At 45.6% G+C, this 21,973-nt stretch overlaps 1 protein-coding gene across 3 annotated transcripts in view; it reads left to right on the top strand.

Annotated features, from left to right (window-relative positions):
- Positions 1-21,973, top strand: part of ARVCF (ARVCF delta catenin family member) — a 376,032-nt gene that overhangs the window by 152,904 nt on the left and 201,155 nt on the right. For all 3 annotated transcript variants that reach the window (XM_054996344.1, XM_054996345.1, XM_054996343.1), the window contains exon 2: positions 12,343-12,501. In XM_054996344.1, coding sequence (XP_054852319.1) covers positions 12,376-12,501 — 126 coding nt within the window. In that variant the 5' untranslated portion in view covers positions 12,343-12,375. The remainder of the gene's footprint in view (positions 1-12,342; positions 12,502-21,973) is intronic.

Raw genomic sequence — 21,973 nt, 5'->3', positions numbered from 1 at the left:
TTACCTTTAAGGGAGAGAATGAGCTGGTCACAACAAACACCTGGCCACATGTGGTTTTCGAGGCGCCTGCCTCTGAGGCAGCCAGGGGCGGCCATGGTTGCCCCCCACCCCTGCTGGGCCTCACCCAAAGCGGCAAGTGAGCGGGTGGGTTCAGGTGAATGGGCGGTTTGCACTAATCTGCGGAATGCCCCCCCACCTCCTCCTTACCTGTCAGCGCTCCGTCGGTCATCACCAGGTGGGAGCACCAGAGTCAGGGCACCTGCAAGGAAACGGGAGAGCATGCGGTTAATTTGCAAAGTGTCATTCCCTTCTGCCACGGAAGGGTTAGTTTGTTTGTGCTTAGTTAGAAGCAACTAGCATGCATCAGTTAGCTGTGGAGTCATTCTTTCTATCACGGTAGAAAGAGAGTTAGGCAGACATTTGCACCTCTTCCCCTTTATGCGAAGTTCCCCCAGTTTTTCGCAAAGTCCCCGGAGTGCATTCTGCGCCTGCCAATGTGAATGCCCTCAGCCCGTTTCGGTTTTCAAAGGGGCAATGCCACTCAGCAGACGGGCAGAGCCTCCGGCCGAGTGCTCACTTACATGGGGGTTTGGGCGGCGCTGGCCGGATGTTTTGTAGGGCGCGGTCGCAGGTGATTGGGTGCAGAGAGGGGGGCTCGTCCACGCCGGGCGCGCACGCTGATTGGTCCCCGGGATAGTTCTCATCCTATGCTCCTTCGGGCCATAGGGGCGGGGCGGGGCGCTCAGAGAGGGGGCTGATTTTTCGCCGTTCCATGGACGCCTATGGGCTACGCCTTCTTTTTCCGTGGCGTAGCTTTTTTGCGCCGCTGTGGGCGTTCCCGCTTCTGGAGGAGCTTAGGGAGCGGACTAACTCTGACCCCGCCTTGCTCCCCGCCCCCCCCCTGCGTCGGCGTAGGGCTCTACGCCACTTCTGCGCCGCCGCACGGGCGCCTGTGGCTTGCACCGGTGCTGGCCCGCCGGCGGGCCAGCGCCACGTCCCAGCGCGGGCGGAAGGCCACTTACGCGGGCGTACGGGCTAGATGCGCCCTCGCAAGCCTTAGTTCGGTTCCTGTTCACTTTCCGTGCCCTTCTTAGGATTGGGCTGCCCATTCATATATGTTCAACTAAAGTTCAATCATATAAAATACTTCACAGATGTTATATAACTCCAAGGAAACTCTCATTAATTTCACCGTCTAACTCCCCGTTTTGTTGGAAAGGTTGTGGTACCATTGGTACATTCGCCCACTGCTGGTGGGAATGTTCTCGTTTGAAAAAATTCTGGGAAGAAATTTTAAGACAAATACATGAGATTACAGGCTACTTTGTTCCATTAGACCCTAAACTAATTTTTTTAGATCAATGGGATACTGTTATAATTCCTCACATTAGAAAGGAATTAATATGAAGTCTGTTGATGGCAGCTAAATCTTTAATAGCATGTAACTGGAAATCTACGAAAACTCCAACGGTGGAAGGTTGGATTAGCAAAATATGGGACCAAAATATGGGATGATTTATACCAAGCACAAAATCATATGAAAGAAAGTGATTTTTTAACGAAATGGTTTCCGTTTTTTGAATATCTCATTGTTACTGAACTACACCCTCCTAAACATCTGCAATTTCTCACTTTAATTTAATAAGATATAATGATAATGTAATTCCCTCTGTTTACTTAGCTTTTTGTAAATCTTGTTATGTGGTTGTTTAACGTACGCCCGATAATGTAATTGTTTAAACAAATTTTATAGTCCTTACTGTAATTTATAATCTCTATTTTATAATTATCTTTAATATTGTTGTACTGTTATTGTTGAAATGAATAATAATAATAATAATAATAATAACAATAATAATAATAAAGAGTCATTGAGGCCTTCTGAATCACAGCAGGGTCCTGAATCCCGTGAAACACACTAGGCGGCTGGTTCCATGAATGCGGGAGGCCCCAACAGAGTTCGCTTGCTCCAAAAGTGCCAGTGGCCTGATGAGAGATGGAGAGCAGCAAGTAGGGTCGCCAGCCTCCAGGAGATCTCCCAGAGTTCCGATTGATCTCCAGCCCACAAAGATCAGTTCCCCAGGAGAAAATGGTCACAAATTCAGAGACGTTAGCCATGTTAGTCTGTAGCTGCAAAATAGTAAAGAGTCCAGTAGCATCTTTAAGACTAACCAACTTTATTGAAGCATAAGCTTTCGAGAACCACAGCTCTCTTCGTCAGATGCACCAGGAGAAAATGGCAGCTTTGGAGGATGGACTCTAGTAGCATTGTACCCCACTGAGGACCCTCTCGCTCCCAAACCCCACCCTCTCCAGGCTTCACCCCCAAAGGTATTTCCCAAGTGTGAGTTGGCAATTCTAGCAGCAGGTTATTCCCAGCAGTTCTCAACTAGTGAGAAGGAATATGAGAAAGAAGGGTCTCCCTCCTCTGTATTTATGTGAAACGGTCCTAGCCAGAGGCAGACCAGGAGGAACCAAGAAGCTTGGAAAAGGGCCCCACCCTAAACCTTCCCCTGGCCCTGCTCCCCATTATGAAGGGAGGGAGAAAGAGCCTACACAGACAGCCCCACCTTTTATGGGGCTGGACACCCCCTTTTCTGTATAGCAGTGGTCCCAGTGTGGCACCTGTGGGTGCTACACTGGCATCTGCCAAGTGTTTTTAGGGCCAGATGGGGCTCCTGCCCAACACAGCTTCTGATCGGCCACCAGAGACCTGATTGGCTATGCAGATTAAAATAACATTGTTTGGTGGCCGTGTCGCTGCAGTGTTGGTTTTATTCTCTCTCCACTCCTCTTTTCAAGTGTATTTTTAAAATTACACCTCTTGTCCCCTGCACTTGGTCTTCCTCTGTGTTTGTCTCTGCCTCCTGTGGTGGTGTCCTGCTCCCCATGGCAGGTGGCCATTTTGTGATTGGCTCCACTTCCTGTAGTGGCCATTTTGTGGTTACGCCTACCACCTTGTGTCAGAATTCCAGAGATGCCCACAGGATGGAAGAGATTGGGGACCCCTGCTGTACAAGTTGAGGCCTGTCTCTCACTTGGGGCCAGAGTGGCCGAGGGATTTAATTGTTTATTAGTCAATGTTTGGTGAATTTTGGAAAGATATACATGCTGAGATTCAGAAGATTTTAAGAGTTAATTTTGCTATGAAACCCCAGATCATGTTGTTGGGAATAATACCAGAAAACATCGATAAAACTTTACATGAACTACTTTGGTAGGGGAGGTCAACACCCTAGGTCATCAACCCACCAAGATTTTTCACATTGGTCTTAATAGCCACTCTGCCCCTGGTTCTAGCCCCCTTTTGATACCAAGCAATTTCCAAGGCTGCCGAAAAAACATCAAATATAGCAAAACACCTCCATAGAGCTAAAAAAAATCACCCCAAACCAGTTATCCCCATTCAAACACCCATAAAGCCACAACAGTAATGAGCATCTATTAAAAGGCACTAAAACAGCAAGCAGTGTAGGAAACATTCATTAGTTAACTTAAATAAATAAGTTTCAACTTGGCACCTAATACTCTATTAAATAAGCACCAGGAGAGACTCCTAGGAAGTTCCCTTAGCCTAGGACAGGATAGCCTTTATTGTAGAATACACAGCAAGATAGCAACTGTGGAAACCGAGCCAGGAAGCCGCTTCCTCGAGTGTGAAATCTGCCTTGAGAACTAATCAAGCATTTTAGTCTTCCAATTCCTGGGACAGTCTTTTCCAATTCATAGCATGCTACTTTAGGAATGCAGATCCATCCCAGCCATCTCCCAGGACTGTCATTTTCAAAGCAGTCTCTGGATAAAAAACTGGCTCCAGAACTAATTTAAAATCAGCATGATCCAGTTTGCAATATGCTTATGTGTAAATGCCAGAGCTTCAAAGCTTTGCTTTGCCCACAGGCGTGCCTGAATACAAAGTGAGTTTTATTTTTATTCTAAACACACGGCCTTGTTTTTAAAGTCACAAAAAGCACATGAAAAGAACATAAAATACCTTTTCCCGCCTATTTTGCTCTTCAGGTTTGTCATCACAAAACAGCTTTTACTGCATGAGAATTTAGAAAGAGGATGAAAGAAGATACAGTCTGGTAGACCTAAAACTGAATCCTGATATGGAAGAAATTAGCATTTACAACAACAGAATAAAGAATTCAGAGTTCTTAAGATTTCACAAAAATAAGATAAACTCCATACTTAGAAAATACTTATAAAAATGTACAGATTGGGTACCTATGGGTAAATTTCACCTGTAGTTCTTATATTTACATCCTATAGAAAAAAGCAAGGTGTGCATTTGTTGGGGCTTAGAATCATAGGGTTGGAAGGGACCCCCAGAGTCATCTACTCCAACCCCCTGCACAATGCAGGAAATTCACAACTACTTTTAGTGCATTTGATGGCAACCTAATCCTTTGATTATTCACAGGGAGATTTGCAACATGAGCCACTGATACTGAAGGAGGGAAGGGGGGGACACACATGGGCCTTGAAATGTGAAAGCCCAGAAAAAGAATGGGAAAGCTCAAGGGGGAAAGAACCAAATTCCCCCCAAGGATTCCCCCCTAATTTTTCCATTGATTTGCGAAACACAGCATTCAGGGTGCCCAGAAGTCTGAGAAATGTACCCCTTGAGAGCCAGTTTGGTGTAGTGCTTAAGAGCAGCAGGACTCTAATCTGGAGAGCTGGGTGTGATTCCCCACTCCTCCGCCTGAAACCAGCCGGGTGACCTTGGGTCAGTCACAGCTCTCTCAGAGCTCTCTCAGCCCCACCTAGCTCACAGGGTGTCTGTTGTGGGGATAATCACACTGACTTGTTAACTGCTCTGAGTGTTGCACTAATCTGTCCAGAAGAGCAGAACATAAACATTTATTTTTATTTTTATTTTTACTTTTATTTTTACTTTTATTATTATTATTACTTTTTTATTATTATTATTATTATTATTATTATTATTATTATTATTATTATACTTCCACTTCAGCAGCTAAGGCAAAGAAATTTGGAGGTTCTTGAAGAGGGTTCAGAAATTATAAAGAATAGTAGGATTTTCAGGATATAATTCTTTACCACTCTCTTTAAAAGTTCACTTACAAGTTTGCTGGTAAATTGCTTGGTCCACTTTGCATCTGGAAATGTTCGCCCATCACTCCTGGTAGGAGGCCATACAGCTGACATGGTATCAGAAGCAAAATGCAATTTAGTTGCAGGTCACAATCTGGAACTGACAGGAAGTTGTGAAAAGGGCATCGGCCCATTTATGGCTCCTCTTGGTGGGTGTTATAGGCAGGGCTTTTTTTTCAGCTGGAACGCGGTGGAATGGAGTTCCAGAACCTCTTGAAAATGGTCACATGGCTGGTGGCCCCGCCCCCTGATCTCCAGACAGAGGGGAGTTTAGATTGCCCTCTGTGCCGCTCCAGCAGAGGGCAATCTAAACTCCCCTTTCTCTGGAGATCAGGGGGCGGGGCCACCAGCCATGTGACCATTTTCTCCAAGGGCAACCCACTGAGTTCCACCACCTCTTTTTCCAAAAAAAAGCCCTCGTTATAGGCATCACATCTCAACTACTTAATCCAAAAATACTTAATCCAAAGGAGCCATCCTTACATCAATTCAACTTTTCATCCTGATTTGTCAAGTCAGTGGGAAAAAACCAGTACAGATCTCATTACAATGAGGAATGAATTTGTCCTGATTCATACATGCTGCTGCCTGTGGAGAAATGTATTGTACCAAGGTTTATTGTGTTCACTGCTTGAAAAGCCAAAACTTGCCCCTGGGTTAAAAACTAAGCTCTTAATTGCAACACTGAGTATTCTTCCAAATGTCAGCCTAAAGCTGTAAATAAAGCCAAATTTCACAAGAGCACCTCAGCTGGTTTGACTCAAAGGAGGTTTCCGATCATGTGAGGGTTAAGGCAAGCGTTTTCTTCCCAGGCGGGGTTTTGAAAAAGGGCATTCAAAGCCATCCTGTTTGGCTGCACACAAAAAAGGGTATTTTCACAAATGTCTCATCAGTTCTGGCTCAACAACAGACATATTTGTGGCTTACCTGTTCACCCTTCCTCTATGGACTTCACAATGAGGGTTGAAAACCATCCGGGAGGGAAATGAAGGACAAAATTGGCTAAAAGTGAGAGATGTCGTGTATGCCTCTCATAAATAATGAAATGCCTGAATTATTTGAGTTTAAGTTTCTCCTTCACGGGCTCAGAACAAGCAGGGGTCATTTTGTAGAAAAAGAGCTGGAGGAACTCATTAGCATAACTCATTAGCATATGCCACGCCCCTTGCCGGCAGCAGAAGTGTCTCATTAGCATAACTGATTTGCATGTGCCACACCCCCTGACATCACCTATCCTGGCCGTTTTGGACCCAATCCTGGCCATTCAGGGCCGAAATTGGGCCCAAAATGGCAAAGGGGCTGAAAATGGCCGAAAAGGGTCCCAAAATGATCAGGACTGGGCTGCCCAATCTTGGCCATTTTGGCCCCAGTCAAGGCTGAAACGGGCCCAAAATGGCCGAGAGCCAGGTGGGCAGGGCCACCTGACATGTGACCTCTTTAGGGAATTGTGTTCCTGTGCGTTCCCCCTTGAAATGAACCCTGAGAACAAGTATCATGAAACAAGCATAGGAAATGTTAATAATCCTCTATTTATGACAGCCACAAAATGCCTGCCGAAATTTAGGGCCTTATGCTGCTTCTTGTATATGCTCAAACTAGGCCACTAGCCATTCTCCAGGGGAAAGAAGTTTCATAAATTGGAAGAGAGCTATCTGTAAAGCCTCTCTTTGGCCTAGTACTCACTAATACCTGTATCTAGGCTGTCCTACCTCAGGCTGCAGGCAAGGGGGCTCATCTTCCATGTTTTTTTTAAAAAGTCCATTCATATAGCAACTTAAGAAGAGTGTCAGGAAGAAGTGAAGGTTTCTTCCTGTCATCTCATTTGCTGCATGCAAGAGTATTTTTGTGCAGGGAGTATGCTGTCATGTGAGTTTCCCCCTGAAGTGGTACAGCCAGGGCTCGTTTTGAGGGGGAATGCGCCGGAACACAGTTCCGGCAGATCTCCAAAGAGGTCACATGTCAGGTGGCCCCGCCCACCTGGCTTTCGGCCATTTTGGGCCCATTTTGGCCTGGATTGGGGCCGAAACAGCCTGGATGAGATCGGTGCCGGGCGGAGGAACCCTCCCCTGCCCAGCACTGACCCAATCTGGGCCATTTCGGCCCCGAACCAGGCCACAAAGGGCCCAAAATGGCCTCTTTCGGTCATTTAGGGCCCCTTTTTGCCATTTTGAGCCCAATTTTGGCCCTGAATGGCCAGAATTGGGTCCAACACAGCCAGGATAGGTGATGTCAGGGGGTGTGGTGTATGCAAATCAGCTATGCTAATGACACACTTCTGGTGATGTCAAGGGGCATGGCATATGCTAATGAGTCATGCTAATTAATTCCTCCAGCTCTTTTTCTATAAAATGACCCCTGGGTACAGCCCAGATATTTATTTATTTATTTACATCATTTATAGTCCGCCTTTCTCACTGAGATTTAACGCGGATTACACAGTATGAGGTTAATACAATCAGGATCAAGTAAGTGCATTTCAATACAATACCATAAGGTAAACATATACAAGTTTAAAGACATAGCATTAGGAAGGATCCAAGACATAGTAGAGATACTGAAGCAAAACATAATCAGATACAAGTTTTTAACACTTTAGTGGGAACTAAGTTTATATGAGCTCTTAACATGAATTGTAGATTGTTTGAAGCTTTCTGTGGGACCTTTGTCTGTGCCCCTGCCACGCCACCTCAAGAGCGATTGTTCCATCCTTTCACTATTTGCTGTTTGTGGTCTTACTTCAGCCTCTTATGTGAATATTGATTGGTTTTATTTATTGGTTGGTTTCAGGGCTTTTTTTCTGGGAAAAGAGGTGGTGGAACTCAGTGGGTTGCCCTCAGAGAAAATGGTCACATGGCCGGTGGCCCCACCCCCTGATCTCCAGACAGAGGGGAGTTTAGATTGCTCTCCGTGCTGCTCAGAGGTGTGGAGGGCAATCTAAACTCCCTTCTGTCTGGAGATCAGGGGGCGGGGCCACCAGCCATGTGACCATCTTCAAGACATTCTGGAACTTCGTTCCACCGCGTTCCCACTGAAAAAAAGCCCTGGTTGGTTTTATGTGTTTTATTGTGTTTCTAGGTATATATTTTAAATTCTGTATTCAAACACTGTTGTGAGCTGCCCTGAGCCTGCTTATGGGGAGGGCAGGATCTAAATGTAACAAACTAAACTTTCTGAATTTTTTTAAAAAAAGTACCTCCAGGAGATTTTACACCCTGGAAAGGAACACTTGAGTCCAGTGAACATTTGTAGGCATGACCAGAAGGCTACACATGCATAGTGAATAATTCCCAAGTGCAGGGCTTTTTTTCAGCTGGAACGCAGTGGAACGGAGTTCCAGAACCTCTTGAAAACAGTCACATGGCTGGTGGCCCCACCCCCTGATCTCCAGACAGAGGGGAGTTGAGATCACCCTCCGCACCACCGAGGGCAACCCACTGAGTTCCACCACCTCTTTTCCCAGAAAAAAAGTCCTGCCCAAGTGTAATTAAATTGTCAGAGGGTGAGCACTCCCTCACCCCTTATTGGCAGCAGCTGTGGTGGTAACACTGGAGTCTCCCTGTGCAGCTGGGCAGGGGGTGGAACCAGTTGTGCCATGAAGCCCTGTCCCTTTAAAGACTGAACTGAGCTGGTCAGCAGCTTGTGAGGAAGGAGTTCCAGGAGACCAGGCCTTGGAGATACGCTGGACCCCAGTAGGGTAGGCTTACCTTCATTAGGCTCAGGTGGAGCTGAGAGGGGCCAATGGCAAGGCACTTCACAGCAGGCACCTGGAAAACTGCCCCTGTCCTCTGAGGAGAGGGTTTTTCCCATGGGTGGCTGTGAGCTGACATGGTACCTGTTCAGCCTATGAGGATGGTTATAGGAGCTGGCTGATAAAGACATGCTGTCCCCTTGTTCCTGACAAAACATGTAGGGGGTCAAAGAGAGGAGGAGGCTCTGGGTGCAATTCCAATCCCTCTCTTCTTAACTTGAAGAACAGTGGTACCCTGAGATGAGCAACAATGTTGTGACAGGAAAGTAGAGCCAATATTCACCCTCCCACTGAAATTATTTTGTGAAAAGGTGGGCTTTCAATCCTTGAAAGCGGATGCTAGAATAAAATGTTAGGTCAAATCCACATTCACCCATTACCCGCATGTATATCGGATATCTTCCGTTTGCCTCCAATCTGCATTTTTTTCCTCTTTGTTCACATTCCTGCTTCCAATCCGTCTTTCTCGCGCGTCCCTCCGGTCACACGGCCGCTCGAAAACCGCTTTTTGGGGCGGGACCTTTTTTTCCCGCCCATTTTTTTTATTTTTTTGTGCTCACTTTTCCGTTATTTCGATCTTGCCTTATAAAGAAACATCATTGAAGATAATGATGCCTCTCTTTCCCCCACTGACAGCACTGATGGCTCTCTCCTGTTTCTTTTTTGGAAATTTGGAAGCATGTGGGACGCTTTCGTGGGCATTTCCTATGCAGGACAGTTCAGTGCCTGAATTTTACTGAAGTTTCACTTCCTTGGAGTGTCATTATTTTGATATTTCATAATTTTGATATTACAGTAATATAAAATAAAAAAAATAAAAAACAGTTAAAAAGGAAGTTTCACGAGTCCGTTCTGAGGATGGATTCACCCCAAAATGATTTTTCAAACTACCAGATTTGATTCAGAAACAGCATAATCAATAAATCCAATGCTATGAAGTCAAAAACAGTCTTTTGCAGACTACGAAGCACTTGCAAGTTGAATCAGCCAATAGGAACTCCCGGAACGGCCGGAGAGACAGGAAGGGGGGTGGTTTTTTTAAAAAAACGCGTAAATTGCGCATTGGCCCGTTCACGGCCACCGTGAAACTCCCATTGAAAACCTGTGACCACATATTCGGGAGAAATGCGAATGAAATGCGTCTGTTTAATGAGGTAATGTGACCGGCACTCGGGATTGCGTGGGGAATGCGGGGAACATGCGACTTAGAATGAGTAATGTGGATTTGCCCTTAGTCTTTCAAGTGCCTCATGACTCCTGTTTGTTTTGTGCTTCAATAGATTGGCACAGGAGCTCCGCTGAATGGCAGCCTGTGTGTCCATTTTGAATTCTGTGTGCCTTTTAAATTAAGCAGGCCCAGGGCTCTTTCTGAAGCTGAAATGAGTGAAACTTGACTGAAACGTTGTAGGACCTTCTCAGCGATGATACGTCTTGCAGCCGTGCTCTCCACCTGTGCAGAAACATTTTCATTTCCATCAGTTTGTTTCCAAATGAAATGAAAAATAAAGTCTGCTAACTAGCCTGCAGCTTAATTCTTAAGACAATCAGTTATGGTCTTGACTGCCATTTTCACTTGGCTGTTTATAGTGTCCTTTTATTGCTGTCTTTTGGAGTGTTTCTCTAATGGAAAAAGAAAAAAGGTATTTGTTCTGAAGATTCTAAGTGGAATCTCTTACAGATGGATGGCTTGCCCCATCCTAAGGGCAGGTGGTGGACAATAATCCTAAACAACAGCCAGGATCCCAGGAAGGGCCAGAATTGGGAGAGAACTGCATGTGTGACCAGAGCTTTGCTTCCTGATTTCGGTGCTGCTGTTCCTTTTGCTGAAGAGACAAGCTAGTATGCAGGGTTAAAAGTGGCTTGTGTCTTTGGTAATGCAGCAAAATCATGTCAGGATTCGAATCCTTTTTCTCAGGCTTCACACAACCATTCACAACCTGAAAGTGGGCAAATGGCATGGGATCCAAACATTCCAGCTGTCCCTGTTTTTTAGTTCCCATGCCTAGAACCAGGGGTCATTTCGTAGAAAAAGAGCTGGAGGAACTCATTAGCATAACTCATTAGCATATGCCACGCCCTTACCAGCACCTGAAGTGTCTCATTAGCATAACTGATTTGCATACACCACACCCCCTGATATCACCTATCCTGGCCATTTTGGACCCAATCCTGGCCATTGAAGGCCGAAATTGGGCCCAAAATGGCAAAAAGGGGCTGGAAATGGCCGAAAAGGGGCCCAAAATGGTCAGGATCGAGCTGCTGCTGAGTGAGAGAGTGATCCACCACCCATCAGAGGCCCGATTCGGGCCGTTTCGACCCCAATCCAGGATGAAACGGGCCCAAAATGGCCGAGAGTCAGGTGGGCGGGGCCACCTGACATGTGACCTCTTTGGGGAACTGCTGGAACTGCATTCCTGCGCATTCCCCCTTGAAATGAGCCCTGCCTGGAACATTGCTGTCCTTACTTTTGCCTGTAAAGGATGTATTGTTAACATTTTCTATATAGCGTAATGGTTAGAGTGACAGGTCAGGATTTGGGAGTCCCAAATTTAACTCTTTATTCTTCCATGAAGTTTACTTTAAGGCCAGTCGTTTTCTCTGTTAGCCTAACAACTACATCACACTGGCATACTATGGAGTGTGCAGTCGGCCATTTTGTATAACTAAAACTGCTGCTGTATACTTTCCCAGCTGACTCTTTCCCCGCATTTCTCAGCCCTGTCAATCTTGCCACTGGGCCATTAAAAGCCATTTAAACTGCAGGAACCAACCAGTGGTGCTTTTCCTGGCACAGGGATCCACTTTGCTATTAAAGGTAGATCTGCAGAGATCAGTTTAAAAGTTGGAAACCCTCCATGTACCTCAATGCATTAAACAGGAGAGCTGGAAACCAGTTACCTGCTTGCTAAAGCACAGAATCAGATTGATGAGTAGCAGATTCTGGTACCAGCCAGTTAGATTTTTTTTAAGTTTCATGTATTCCTATTATCGCTTTTCTGCCATGATAGGGCAATTCCACGCTGGCTCATGAAAGTTCTTCAGTTTGCTCAAAGCATTGTGGCTGCAAAGTCTGTTGTTTGTCGGGCAGGCCCATTCAAACCAAACCAGTTTCAGCTGACTCTCACCACTTGGAGCCTGAAAAGGGCATCATTCATGTAAGGTGGGACTGGGTGGGTGGGTAATGGATGGGCTGTCTGAGTCTACCCACTAGCAACTTAGATTTAGAGCTAAATGTAAGAAGGATGTTCTGCGTTTACACGTTCTGTTCCATGTGCGCTGAACAGAGAGAGTGCAAATCCCTTTTAAATATGAAGAAATAAGCTCTTGCAAATGCACAATAAATGGCACCTTCAAATGAGCTCCGCTTACTGATGTTATTCTGGGACTCCAGGGGTCGCCACAGCCTGGCCTCCTTGGGTCATTTTGACCTCTTCTTTCCTTTGCCGGGCCGTAATTCATTTTTGTTTCTTCAGGAGCAAAGCCCCAGCAACCAGACTTCCATAGCCATGATGCAGGAGCCCCAAGAAATGGTCGAGGAGACTGTGACTGTAGAGGAAGACCCGGGCACCCCAACGTCTCACGTTTCGATTGTGACCTCAGAAGATGGGACCACAAGAAGGACTGAAACCAAGGTAAGAACTGCTAGGTTTGGTCTTTCTTAAGACTGCAGGCACAGAGGACAGTTGTATCAAGGGATGCTAGGGCTCAGGGGTTTCTGGGGCCAGGACTCGGAGTGAAGCTGCCATACCCAAGGCAAGAGGAGGAATGCTCACACATCTGCCAGTTTGGCTCATGTCCTGTTTGCCCGTTGCAAACAAGGAGCTGATGTTTCAATTATCATCTCGACTGTTTGTTGACCTGTTCGTGGCCGTTTGACAGGTGGCTTCGCTGTATTCCTTCCTAACCATGCAGTACAGCACAACTGACTTTTTGTGCATCTGCATTCTCACACAACCTGATTGTTAAACCCCCATCTTTGCTGAATAACTTAGCAGGCAATTGTTTAAACAGACAGTTAAATCAGCCAAAAATCATATAGCTCAGTCTTAAATAACTGCAGCATTTTCATCAAATCCTACCGTTCTGTGTTCATCTAAGTAGTCCCTAGTGATTTTTATTTATTTTATTAAAACATTTTTACCCCACCTTTCTTCATGGTTCAAGGCAGCTTTCAATAATAGATGCCAACCGCTGTTGATCGGTTTGAATTGGCAACGTCTTTGTACAATCGCAGTTTTGTCAAAACATAGTGCAAAGATTGTGGTCTCAGTTAACTTTATTAGCAAACATGTCTATACTGCTTGTAGTTGTTTTGACTTGTCTAAGATTACAACACTTTCTTGTAAAGGATAGAATGGAAAGCCCTTTGGATTATCCCTGGGTCAAGGGGCAGGTATTTGTAAATCAATTTAAGTTGTAAAAAAGGTAGTAGCAAGTAAGATACCAAAGAATGGCAGGGCACCCATCTTCAAAAGTTGCAGACATTGGATTGGATCGGATCCTACCACTTTTGCTGTTGTATTTTGCCCTGCTTAACAATCTCTGTCCTGCGTGGCTTTTTCCCATGATGTTCCAGGATTCCCAACTTTGCCTTTTCACTGGTGAAATTGAGCTCATCCTTCTTGCTGGTACGATCTTGTTCAATATGGATTTCTTTTGAGGAAATTTGGTTATGTTTCATTGTGCAGTAGGCCACCAAATTCTGTGCCAGTCTTGGGGGAACCACCCCATCTTGCACGGTGAGCAATGTACCACTACCCCCCCTTCGCTTTTCCATATATTACCTTATCATCTGCTAGGCTCCTCCTTTGCTGAATCAAAGTCAAGAATTCTGGCAACATAAACTGTATCAGCTTCCAAGTTCAAAGGTGCCAACTTTCAACCGGAAATACTATTTTTGTTTAAATAGCTTGGCTCGGTGATTTTTAACCTGGTGACTATTCTGTAGGGATTGGAACAACAATGAGGGTATTGACAAGAGAGATGAACTAGGTCAGTTGTGGGGAGGGGCAGGTCAGAGTTGATGAATGAATTCTTGTGAACGGTTGCTGGGAAGAGTTCTCCAAGCCCAGAGGCGTCCATTCATTAAACTATTTCCTGTTGAGGATAACATAAAAGACATTCTGTATTGTTTCTAAATGACAATGTAAGCCATTGGTACCTTTATTTGTTATTATTTGTTTAGTAGGGAGGAGTTATGGGTGGTGAAATGGTATGCTATAGCCCGGTCTCGGATGCTAAGCAGGGTCGGTTCTCGAATGGGAGACCACTAAGGAAGACTGGGGTTGCTCGGCAGAAGAAGGCAATAGTAAACCACCTCTGCTCCTCTCTTGCCTTAAAAGCCCCTTGCTGGGATCACTATGAGTCACCTGCAACTTGATGGCACACACACATACACACAAGAAGGAGCTATAGGTCAGTGGTAGTGCATCTACTTAGCTTACAGAAGGTCCTAGGTTCAATCCTTGGAATCTCTAGTTAAAAGGATCAGGTAGTAGGTGCTATGAATGATCTCTGCCCAGATTGCTGCTTCCAATCAGAATAGACAGTACTAACCTTCAGAGACAAATGGTCTGTTTCACTATAAAGGTGACTTCAGCTATTGAGTACATTTTTATTCCATCCTATCCCCCAAAGAATTCATGATGGTATATATGGTTCTGTCCTCCACCTTTTTACCCTAGTTGAGAAAATAAGGTCCAAATATTACAGTAAATAACTTAAATAATAAGAAGAGAATGGTAGTTCTCATTCATGTGGATGAATATCAGCTTCTCTAGCAAGGCCAGTGTCAGGGGTTGGCATTGGCTGTTTCCACATGTTGTTAACATTGCGCAACATTGATGGCATCTTCAAGGCACAATTTCTGATGTCACACTGTCATGATTCCGTTTTCGTGGTGTGATGACATCATAAAGACGCTAGCATTCCGTGAGTGTTGCACAACGTTAACGACGTGTGAAAATGGCCATTGTTGGGTAACAGTTCAGGCCTAAGAGCCTCAAGCGGGCCCACCGCTTCACTGAGCCCAGTTTAGCTATAGCACAGTTGTAGCAGCTAAATGCTACAACTGTGCTACAGCTATATGCTAAATGCCCTCTAGCTGTTTGGCAATGGCAACTTTGGGCTCTTGTTGGGGTGAATGAACCTCCTCTGAACCCACCCGACTGACTGTGTGGTGATAGCTAAGGTGAGCCCCTGCCACACTTAGGGAGGCCAGGTCTACTGCTCCAGCAAGAAACCTTCCCTATGCTGCCCCAAGGTTCTTCAAGAAAGGGTGGGATAAAACTCTCTGGGCATTAGAACCTGTTAAATCTCAGAAGATAGATTTACAACCCATGCAGCTCACCCAGATAAGTGCATCGTGGAGCTATCCAAATATTGTTTGGTTTGTGTTAATCATTTTTTCCTCATTTTTTTAAACTTGAGAAATTTCATTTAACATGCATTACTTTGGGAAGCATGGTGTGAAGGCAGAAGTCAGTGAGCATCTAATAGAAGACCTACCAGAGCAATAAGGAATAACAAAATAATGAAAAGTGTAACAATATAGACACATATTTGAAGAAACTTAAAATGAATATATCTTTTAAAACCTTTATCAAAGATATTGATAATTTTGTTATTAGCTTAAAAACGAAGAATCCTTCTGTGTTTTAAAATAAACCCCAAACGTTTATGATTGTGAGTTCATTGGATTCATCTGTTTGGTAAATAATTACTCCTGAGTTAATTGTTGTCAATATCTTTTTTGTTTAATAATTGTTGATGTTTACTTTACTGTGTTGTGTAACCTTTTATCTTCTGATTTTTATTGATCTGCTGTCTTATGCTGGTTATGTATTTTGTATGGCTTGATAAAGCTGCAGTAAAATGTGCATGGGTGAATAGAGGGAGAAAAGAAAAGAAAGCATACGTAAAGGTAAAGGTAAAGGTAGTCACCCGTGCAAGCACCGAATCATTACTGACCCATGGGGGGACGTCGCATCACGACGTTTTCTTGGCAGACTTTTTGTTACGGGATGGTTTGCCATTGCCTTCCCCAGTCATCTACACTTTACCCCCAGGAACCTGGGGACTCATTTTACCGACCTCGGAAGGATGGAAGGCTGAGTCAACCTCGAGCCAGCTACCTGCACCCGGCTTCCGCCAGGATCGAACTCAGGTCGTGAGCAGAGCTTGGGATGCAGTACTGCAGCTTTCTAGATATAAAATTTTCACTGGCCTAAGAAAAAAAATAACTTGGGGGAAGGGAATTTGGTATATGGAGCTTATTTCTACAGGAAAGCACTGTCCGGCACACACACAGTGCATTCCCTTGGCAGTTGGGCAGCTTTGTGTGCAAAAATTTAATAAAATGGGGCAATGGGGAGGGTGAATGAATGTGTGGTTTTCCGTTTTTTATTTTGGACAGATGCTGAACAGCCAGTATGAGTGAGGAATAGGCCTAGGATTGTTACTTGAACAAGTGTGGTGTAGTGACTGGAACACTGGACTTGGAAACAATGGCTCCTAGACTCACCTGGGGGCCAGGTTGCAGGCGATGTGGGGGAAGTGGGCGGGGAGACAGCATGGCGGCCACCATGTTGTATAGTGAGCGGGGGAATGACCAGGGGCCGGAGAAGAATGCCCAGGCTCATCTGGTGCAGGCCCCTGGTCTACGGTTGGCCTCCACCCCTCAGTACTTGGCCCATGGCGGCATCCCTCCCAGCCCTCCCTTTTGTCACAACTTTGGGGTTAGTAGGCTGCATACTGGGCATTGGGCACCAATCTGTTTCAGGGGAAACAGGGCTCTCAGGCTGTTTCCCTATTATGGGGATCCCCATAAGGTGTCTGAGGAGTGAGGAATGGCCGGTGCGTGCCCAGTCGGGGGCTGTCAGTCCACCTCAGTCCCAGGTGGCAGGGGATGTTTCACACAGGGGTGTATACCCACGTGGCATCCCACTGACTGTCATCCCATGGTTCCCCCCCTCAGCAGGGGTCTGAGGGGCCGTGTGGGTCACCTGCTTGGCAGGCGGGTCAGCCGATGCTCGGATCCATGCCCTATGCGCACCTTTGCTCCCTGAGCTGTAATCTCAATAAAGTTGTGGCCTTCTTTACCTTTACCTTCTTTACCTTTACCTTTACATAGCGTCCCGGTTCACATCCGTGCTTGTGTGTGATGCTTCCTGTGCAGTCTGACCCATTCCTCTCAGCTGAATCTGACTCTCAGGGTTTTTGTAAGGGGCAGAAAAAGTTTATATACTTCATGGAATATGGGTGGGTGACGTTCTCAATAAAGCAAATGAATATACTGCTTTTATCAGGTGATGGTACCACCCCCCCCCCCCGAAGGTTGTCTTCAGTTTTAAATCTTTTCTAAAGCTCTTTGGCTGAGATCTCTGCCAAAAGTCTAGGGGTAGTGGTTCTCAACATGACACCATGGTCAAATGGCACTCACCAGTGGGATTCTTAGCACCCATTGGCTTCTTCCTTAAAACATCTCTTGTCCAAAGCCGATAAAGCATCTCTTATACAAAGTTTTGGCTTTTCCCCACCTCATTGGAGCAAAATTGCTTCAGAAAAACTCAGGAGGCATCAGCTTGTAAGAGGATACAACATTTTGTGATTGGCCCGGCATCCTTGGGCATCCATTTTGTGATAACGGTCATTACCCATTCTCAGAGTTCCAAAAGTGCTCACAGGCTCAAGCAGATGGGGGCCCACCTAATCTCACCTTTCACAGAACTACATTGCATAAAACAAATGCTGCTAGGAAAGTTGGGAAGTGACTGTGGCTCAGTGTTAGAGTATCTGCTTGGCATACAGAAGGTCTCAGCTTCAATCCCTAGCATTTCCAGTTAAGGATCAGGTAAAAGGTAGTGTGAAGGACCTCTACCTGAAACCCTGGAGAGTTGTTGACTGTCTGAGTAAATAAGTAGACTGAGGAAGTAACAAGTAAACAATAATGATCTTGACGGTCTGATTCGGTATAAGGCAACTTTGTGCGTGTGTTCATCCAGTAAGTCCTTATCTGGTTTCAAAGTGGATTATGATGGCTCTACAGGGACAAAGTGTGTCTCAACACACTTGAGAGATCTCAGTAGCGTTTTTTTAAAAAGTAGAGATTACTTCCATACTTTGATGTTTTCTTAACCATACAGTGTAATTTTTGTATTTCAGATTTTCCTGCACATCTAGGAGTATAGAAAAATGTGTTCTATCTGTACGTGGCCCCATTGTGCAGATTTTTTCATCCATAATCTGAGGTCATTGTTTAGAATTAGATACAGTGACTGATGCAAAAATAATATAAAGAACTATTTATGGGGAAAATTCAGTGTGAGGAAGCAGAAATGGTGTTAAAATTAATAGTGGTGGGTTTGATTCATCCAAGGGGAAAGCGAAAATGGAACAGAGATTTTCGAATTGAAACAGAGAAACAGCAGAATTCAGTAGCATCCCTATCTCAGATTGGTCCTTGCTTGTTGCAGCCTCTCTGAGGAGAAGAGCCTTAGGGCTTAGCCAGCTTGTGGCTCAGATAAAGTATTTTTGCTCTTTTGGCCATTCTCAACATGTCTGTGGAAAGGTTTTCCGTCTATAATCATATGCATTAGGCTCAGCGGTTTTGGTACACCAAAATAGATATTATACAGGGAGGAACAGGACGATTTGAGGTGGAGACACAGGGCAATGTTCTCTTTTGAAAAAGCAAAGTAATTGCGGCATGTTGTTTTTTGATGCTGTAGCTTGAACCTTACAAGGAGATAAAATGGAAGGCAGAGCCTTATAGGGCACTGAGCTCCATGCAAATAGCAGCAGCCTCTCTCTTACACTATTCAAGATAAAAGGACAGGCGCATGTGTGGATGATAGAGTTTTCCCAGAATAGTCATACAGCTGATAAGCAATATGTTTGCTGTCATAGTTATCAAAAGGGAAATGTGTATTGGATCTGCTATCTTTTCTCCAATAAAGGAACTGAGAAACCTTTTCGAACAGGGATGAGAAACTGAAGGTGTAGCAGTAAGTGGGAGAGAGAGGCTCTTCCTAGGGTTGAATTGACAGACTTTCTTCTTAAGTTTTCCTTTCATCCTCCTTCTCCCAGGGTCTCACCACATGAGACAAAACACATTTGAATTACATGGGTAATTCGAGAGTATTTTGTGATTCAAGTGTATTCGAGTGTAATTCAAGTGTATTTTGTCTCATGTGGTATGACCCTCAGTCTCTGTTTATCTGAACATGGCAGAGAAAACTCTAGTTCAACACCTGTCGCCAGGAGGGGGAGGTGGACCTGAGAATGTACTGGGATGGGCCACTTGATAAACCCACCCTTCCCTTTGAATAATACATCCTCCACGACGGAAGGAGGCACACAAGGTAAGTGAGTGAGTCAAAGCCATAGCAATCTACTGATGCAGAATTTTTATTAAAATAGGAAACGGAGCAGAAAGGGTGGTTGTTGGGGGTTTTCCGGGCTGTATTGCCGTGGTCTTGGCATTGTAGTTCCTGACGTTTCGCCAGCAGCTGTGGCTGGCATCTTCAGAGGTGTAGCACCAAAAGACAGAGATCTCTGTCTTTTGGTGCTACACCTCTGAAGATGCCAGCCACAGCTGCTGGCGAAACGTCAGGAACTACAATGCCAAGACCACGGCAATACAGCCCGGAAAACCCCCAACAACCATCGTTCTCCGGCCGTGAAAGCCTTCGACAATACATGGAGCAGAAAGGGCTTTGGGAGGAAATGCAAAGAGGCTGTGGGCACAATAGTTGCTTTGGGCACTGTAAAAATTTGTGCGTGGTGGAAAGCACATAAGAAGAGCCCTGTTGGATCAGTCCAGGTGTCCCTCTAGTCCATTATCCTGTGTCACTTAGGAGTGAACCGGTTCCTGGAAGGAGGAACTGGAACAGGCAATTTAAATGTTATGGGTCTATGCACACTATTGCCTGGTGGTATGAGACTCTGGCAGTTCATTTTCTCGTTTGTCTCTGAGGGTGATGTATCCCATAAGTAGCTCAAGGTGCTCTTGTGTGACTTCTTGCTCAAATTTATAGTTGTTAGCACAGGGCCCACTGCTACAGTTGCCAGCTCCAAGTTGGGAAATTCCTGGAGATCTAGGGGGGTGAAACCTGGAGAAAGTGGGGTTTCGGGAGGGAAAGGACCTTGGCATGGCATAATTCCATAGAGTCCACCCACCAAAGTAGCCATTTTCTCCATGTGAACTGATCTCCGTGGCCTGGAGACCAGTTGTAAGATCTCCAGCCACTATCCACCGGAGACTGGGGGTGATACTTTGATGGGCCCTCCCTACAGGCCAGTGGCCAGAATATTGGAAGGAGGAGGTGAGGCGGGGCTCTCACAGCTTCACAGACAAAGAAGGCATCTCCATTGTTGCTGAGTCAAAGGCGGTGCCAGAATACTGATTAGTCTCTGAGGAGCATTCTTGGTGAAGGAAAACAGTGAGGGATATAAGTACAAAACGGTGGGAATTACTAGGCGCATAAGAGATTCAGTATACACAGCCAGACTTTATATGCTGCTGAACTTCTGTGATTGGAACTCTTAGTGTGTCATTTGGTCCTTCAAAACAGCCATCAGTTTACACACTTTCCCTAAGGACACCAGTTGTTCCTGGAAACAGGAACAGGTTTTTCTTTTGTTGTTGTTCAGCTTTGCTTTAAACCAGCCTGAAGCTACTGGGACTCTCCTTGATTCTCAGACCGCTGCACATACGCTCCACTGCACAAAAGCTTGGGGAGGGAGGAAGAAGATGACCCTGCAGCCTTCTCCCCTCTGTCAGCCGCAGCCTCTGTCCCCTGGGAACTACCGAGGACCTAGTCATACACTGCTCCAAAGGGCAGGTGATGCCCCCACGGTCGACTCTCTGCTCCCTCCTCTTCTTGGAGGAAGGAAAGCGAATGGAACAGCTGCTGTTAACCCACTGGGCATGCAGAGTTGCCAGCCTGCTCGTGCCGCCAGCCGCATCTCTTTCATTTCTTTGCCAGATGCCTCTCTAGGGGAGCCTTCCAGGAGGACGTAGGGGAGGAGCAAACCCAGAGAAATACAAATCTCTTTCCTTGTTTTATCTCATTACTTCTAGCCAGTGCAATGTGTTGTAGATCCCTGCCTTGTTTCAATATATTCTTTGGACATACGCTTGAGTCCTCTTTGGCAGTGGGAATCCTGGAAGCTTTGGTTTACACAAAGACTGCCTGCCTCATCTAATTGAGTAATCTGTAGTCAATACTAAGGGTGTGCAATCGGGTATTGCCAATCCAATAAAATGCTTGGTGTTTCTGATATCTGATCAGTTCGGCAATATCTGATACCATGAAAGGCACTCCCAGTATTTAGCCGATCAGATATTTCTCTCCAATATTGGAAACATCCAGAATGGGATTGGGATGCCTTTCTACAGTTGTCCAGGTGGTGCATTGGCTTGTTAAACTTAAAAGGCTCGCTGTTTCAATGGACGGTAGACCTGGCTTCAGGAGTCTAGAGGTCATGTCTAGCACTCCATTGAAAATGATGGCCCTTTAAAATTTAAAGGGACCAAAGGGCTGGGAACCTGCGGTGTCCTCCCTACCCATAGGTAGCAGGAGTGGCAAGGGAGAAGAGGGGAAAGAAAAATTTCAGGCACCAGGTCTACCGGCCTGCTGATTCTGGAGGCCAAGTCTGCTGCAATAGATTTTAAAGGGGGGGGGGTTTAAAGGGCCACAAAACTGCCATGGCCCAGCAGCAGTACCTAATTGCATACTCTCAGGGGTCATTTCGTAGAAGAAGCGCTGGAGGAACTCATTTGCATAACTCATTAGCATATGCCATGCCCCCTGACAACACCGGAAATGTGACATTAGCATAACTGATTTGCATATGCCACACCCCTGACATCACCTATCCTGGCTGTTTTGGACCCAATCCTGGCCATTCAGGACTGAAATTGGGCCCAAAATGGCAAAAAGGGGCTGAAAATGGCTGAAAAGGGGCCCAAAATGGTCAGGATTGGGCCACTGCTGAACAGGACAATGATCCACCACCCGTCAGAGGCCCGATCTGGGACGTTTCGGCCCCAGTCCAGGACAAAACGGGCCCCAAATGGCCGAGAGTCAGGTGGGCAGGGCC

The sequence above is a fragment of the Eublepharis macularius genome, chromosome 13, assembly GCF_028583425.1.
Source record: "Eublepharis macularius isolate TG4126 chromosome 13, MPM_Emac_v1.0, whole genome shotgun sequence".
Lineage (NCBI taxonomy): Eukaryota > Metazoa > Chordata > Lepidosauria > Squamata > Eublepharidae > Eublepharis > Eublepharis macularius.
The sequence above is the reverse complement of the archived record's forward strand: the minus strand, read 5'-3'. Positions and strand labels throughout refer to the sequence as shown.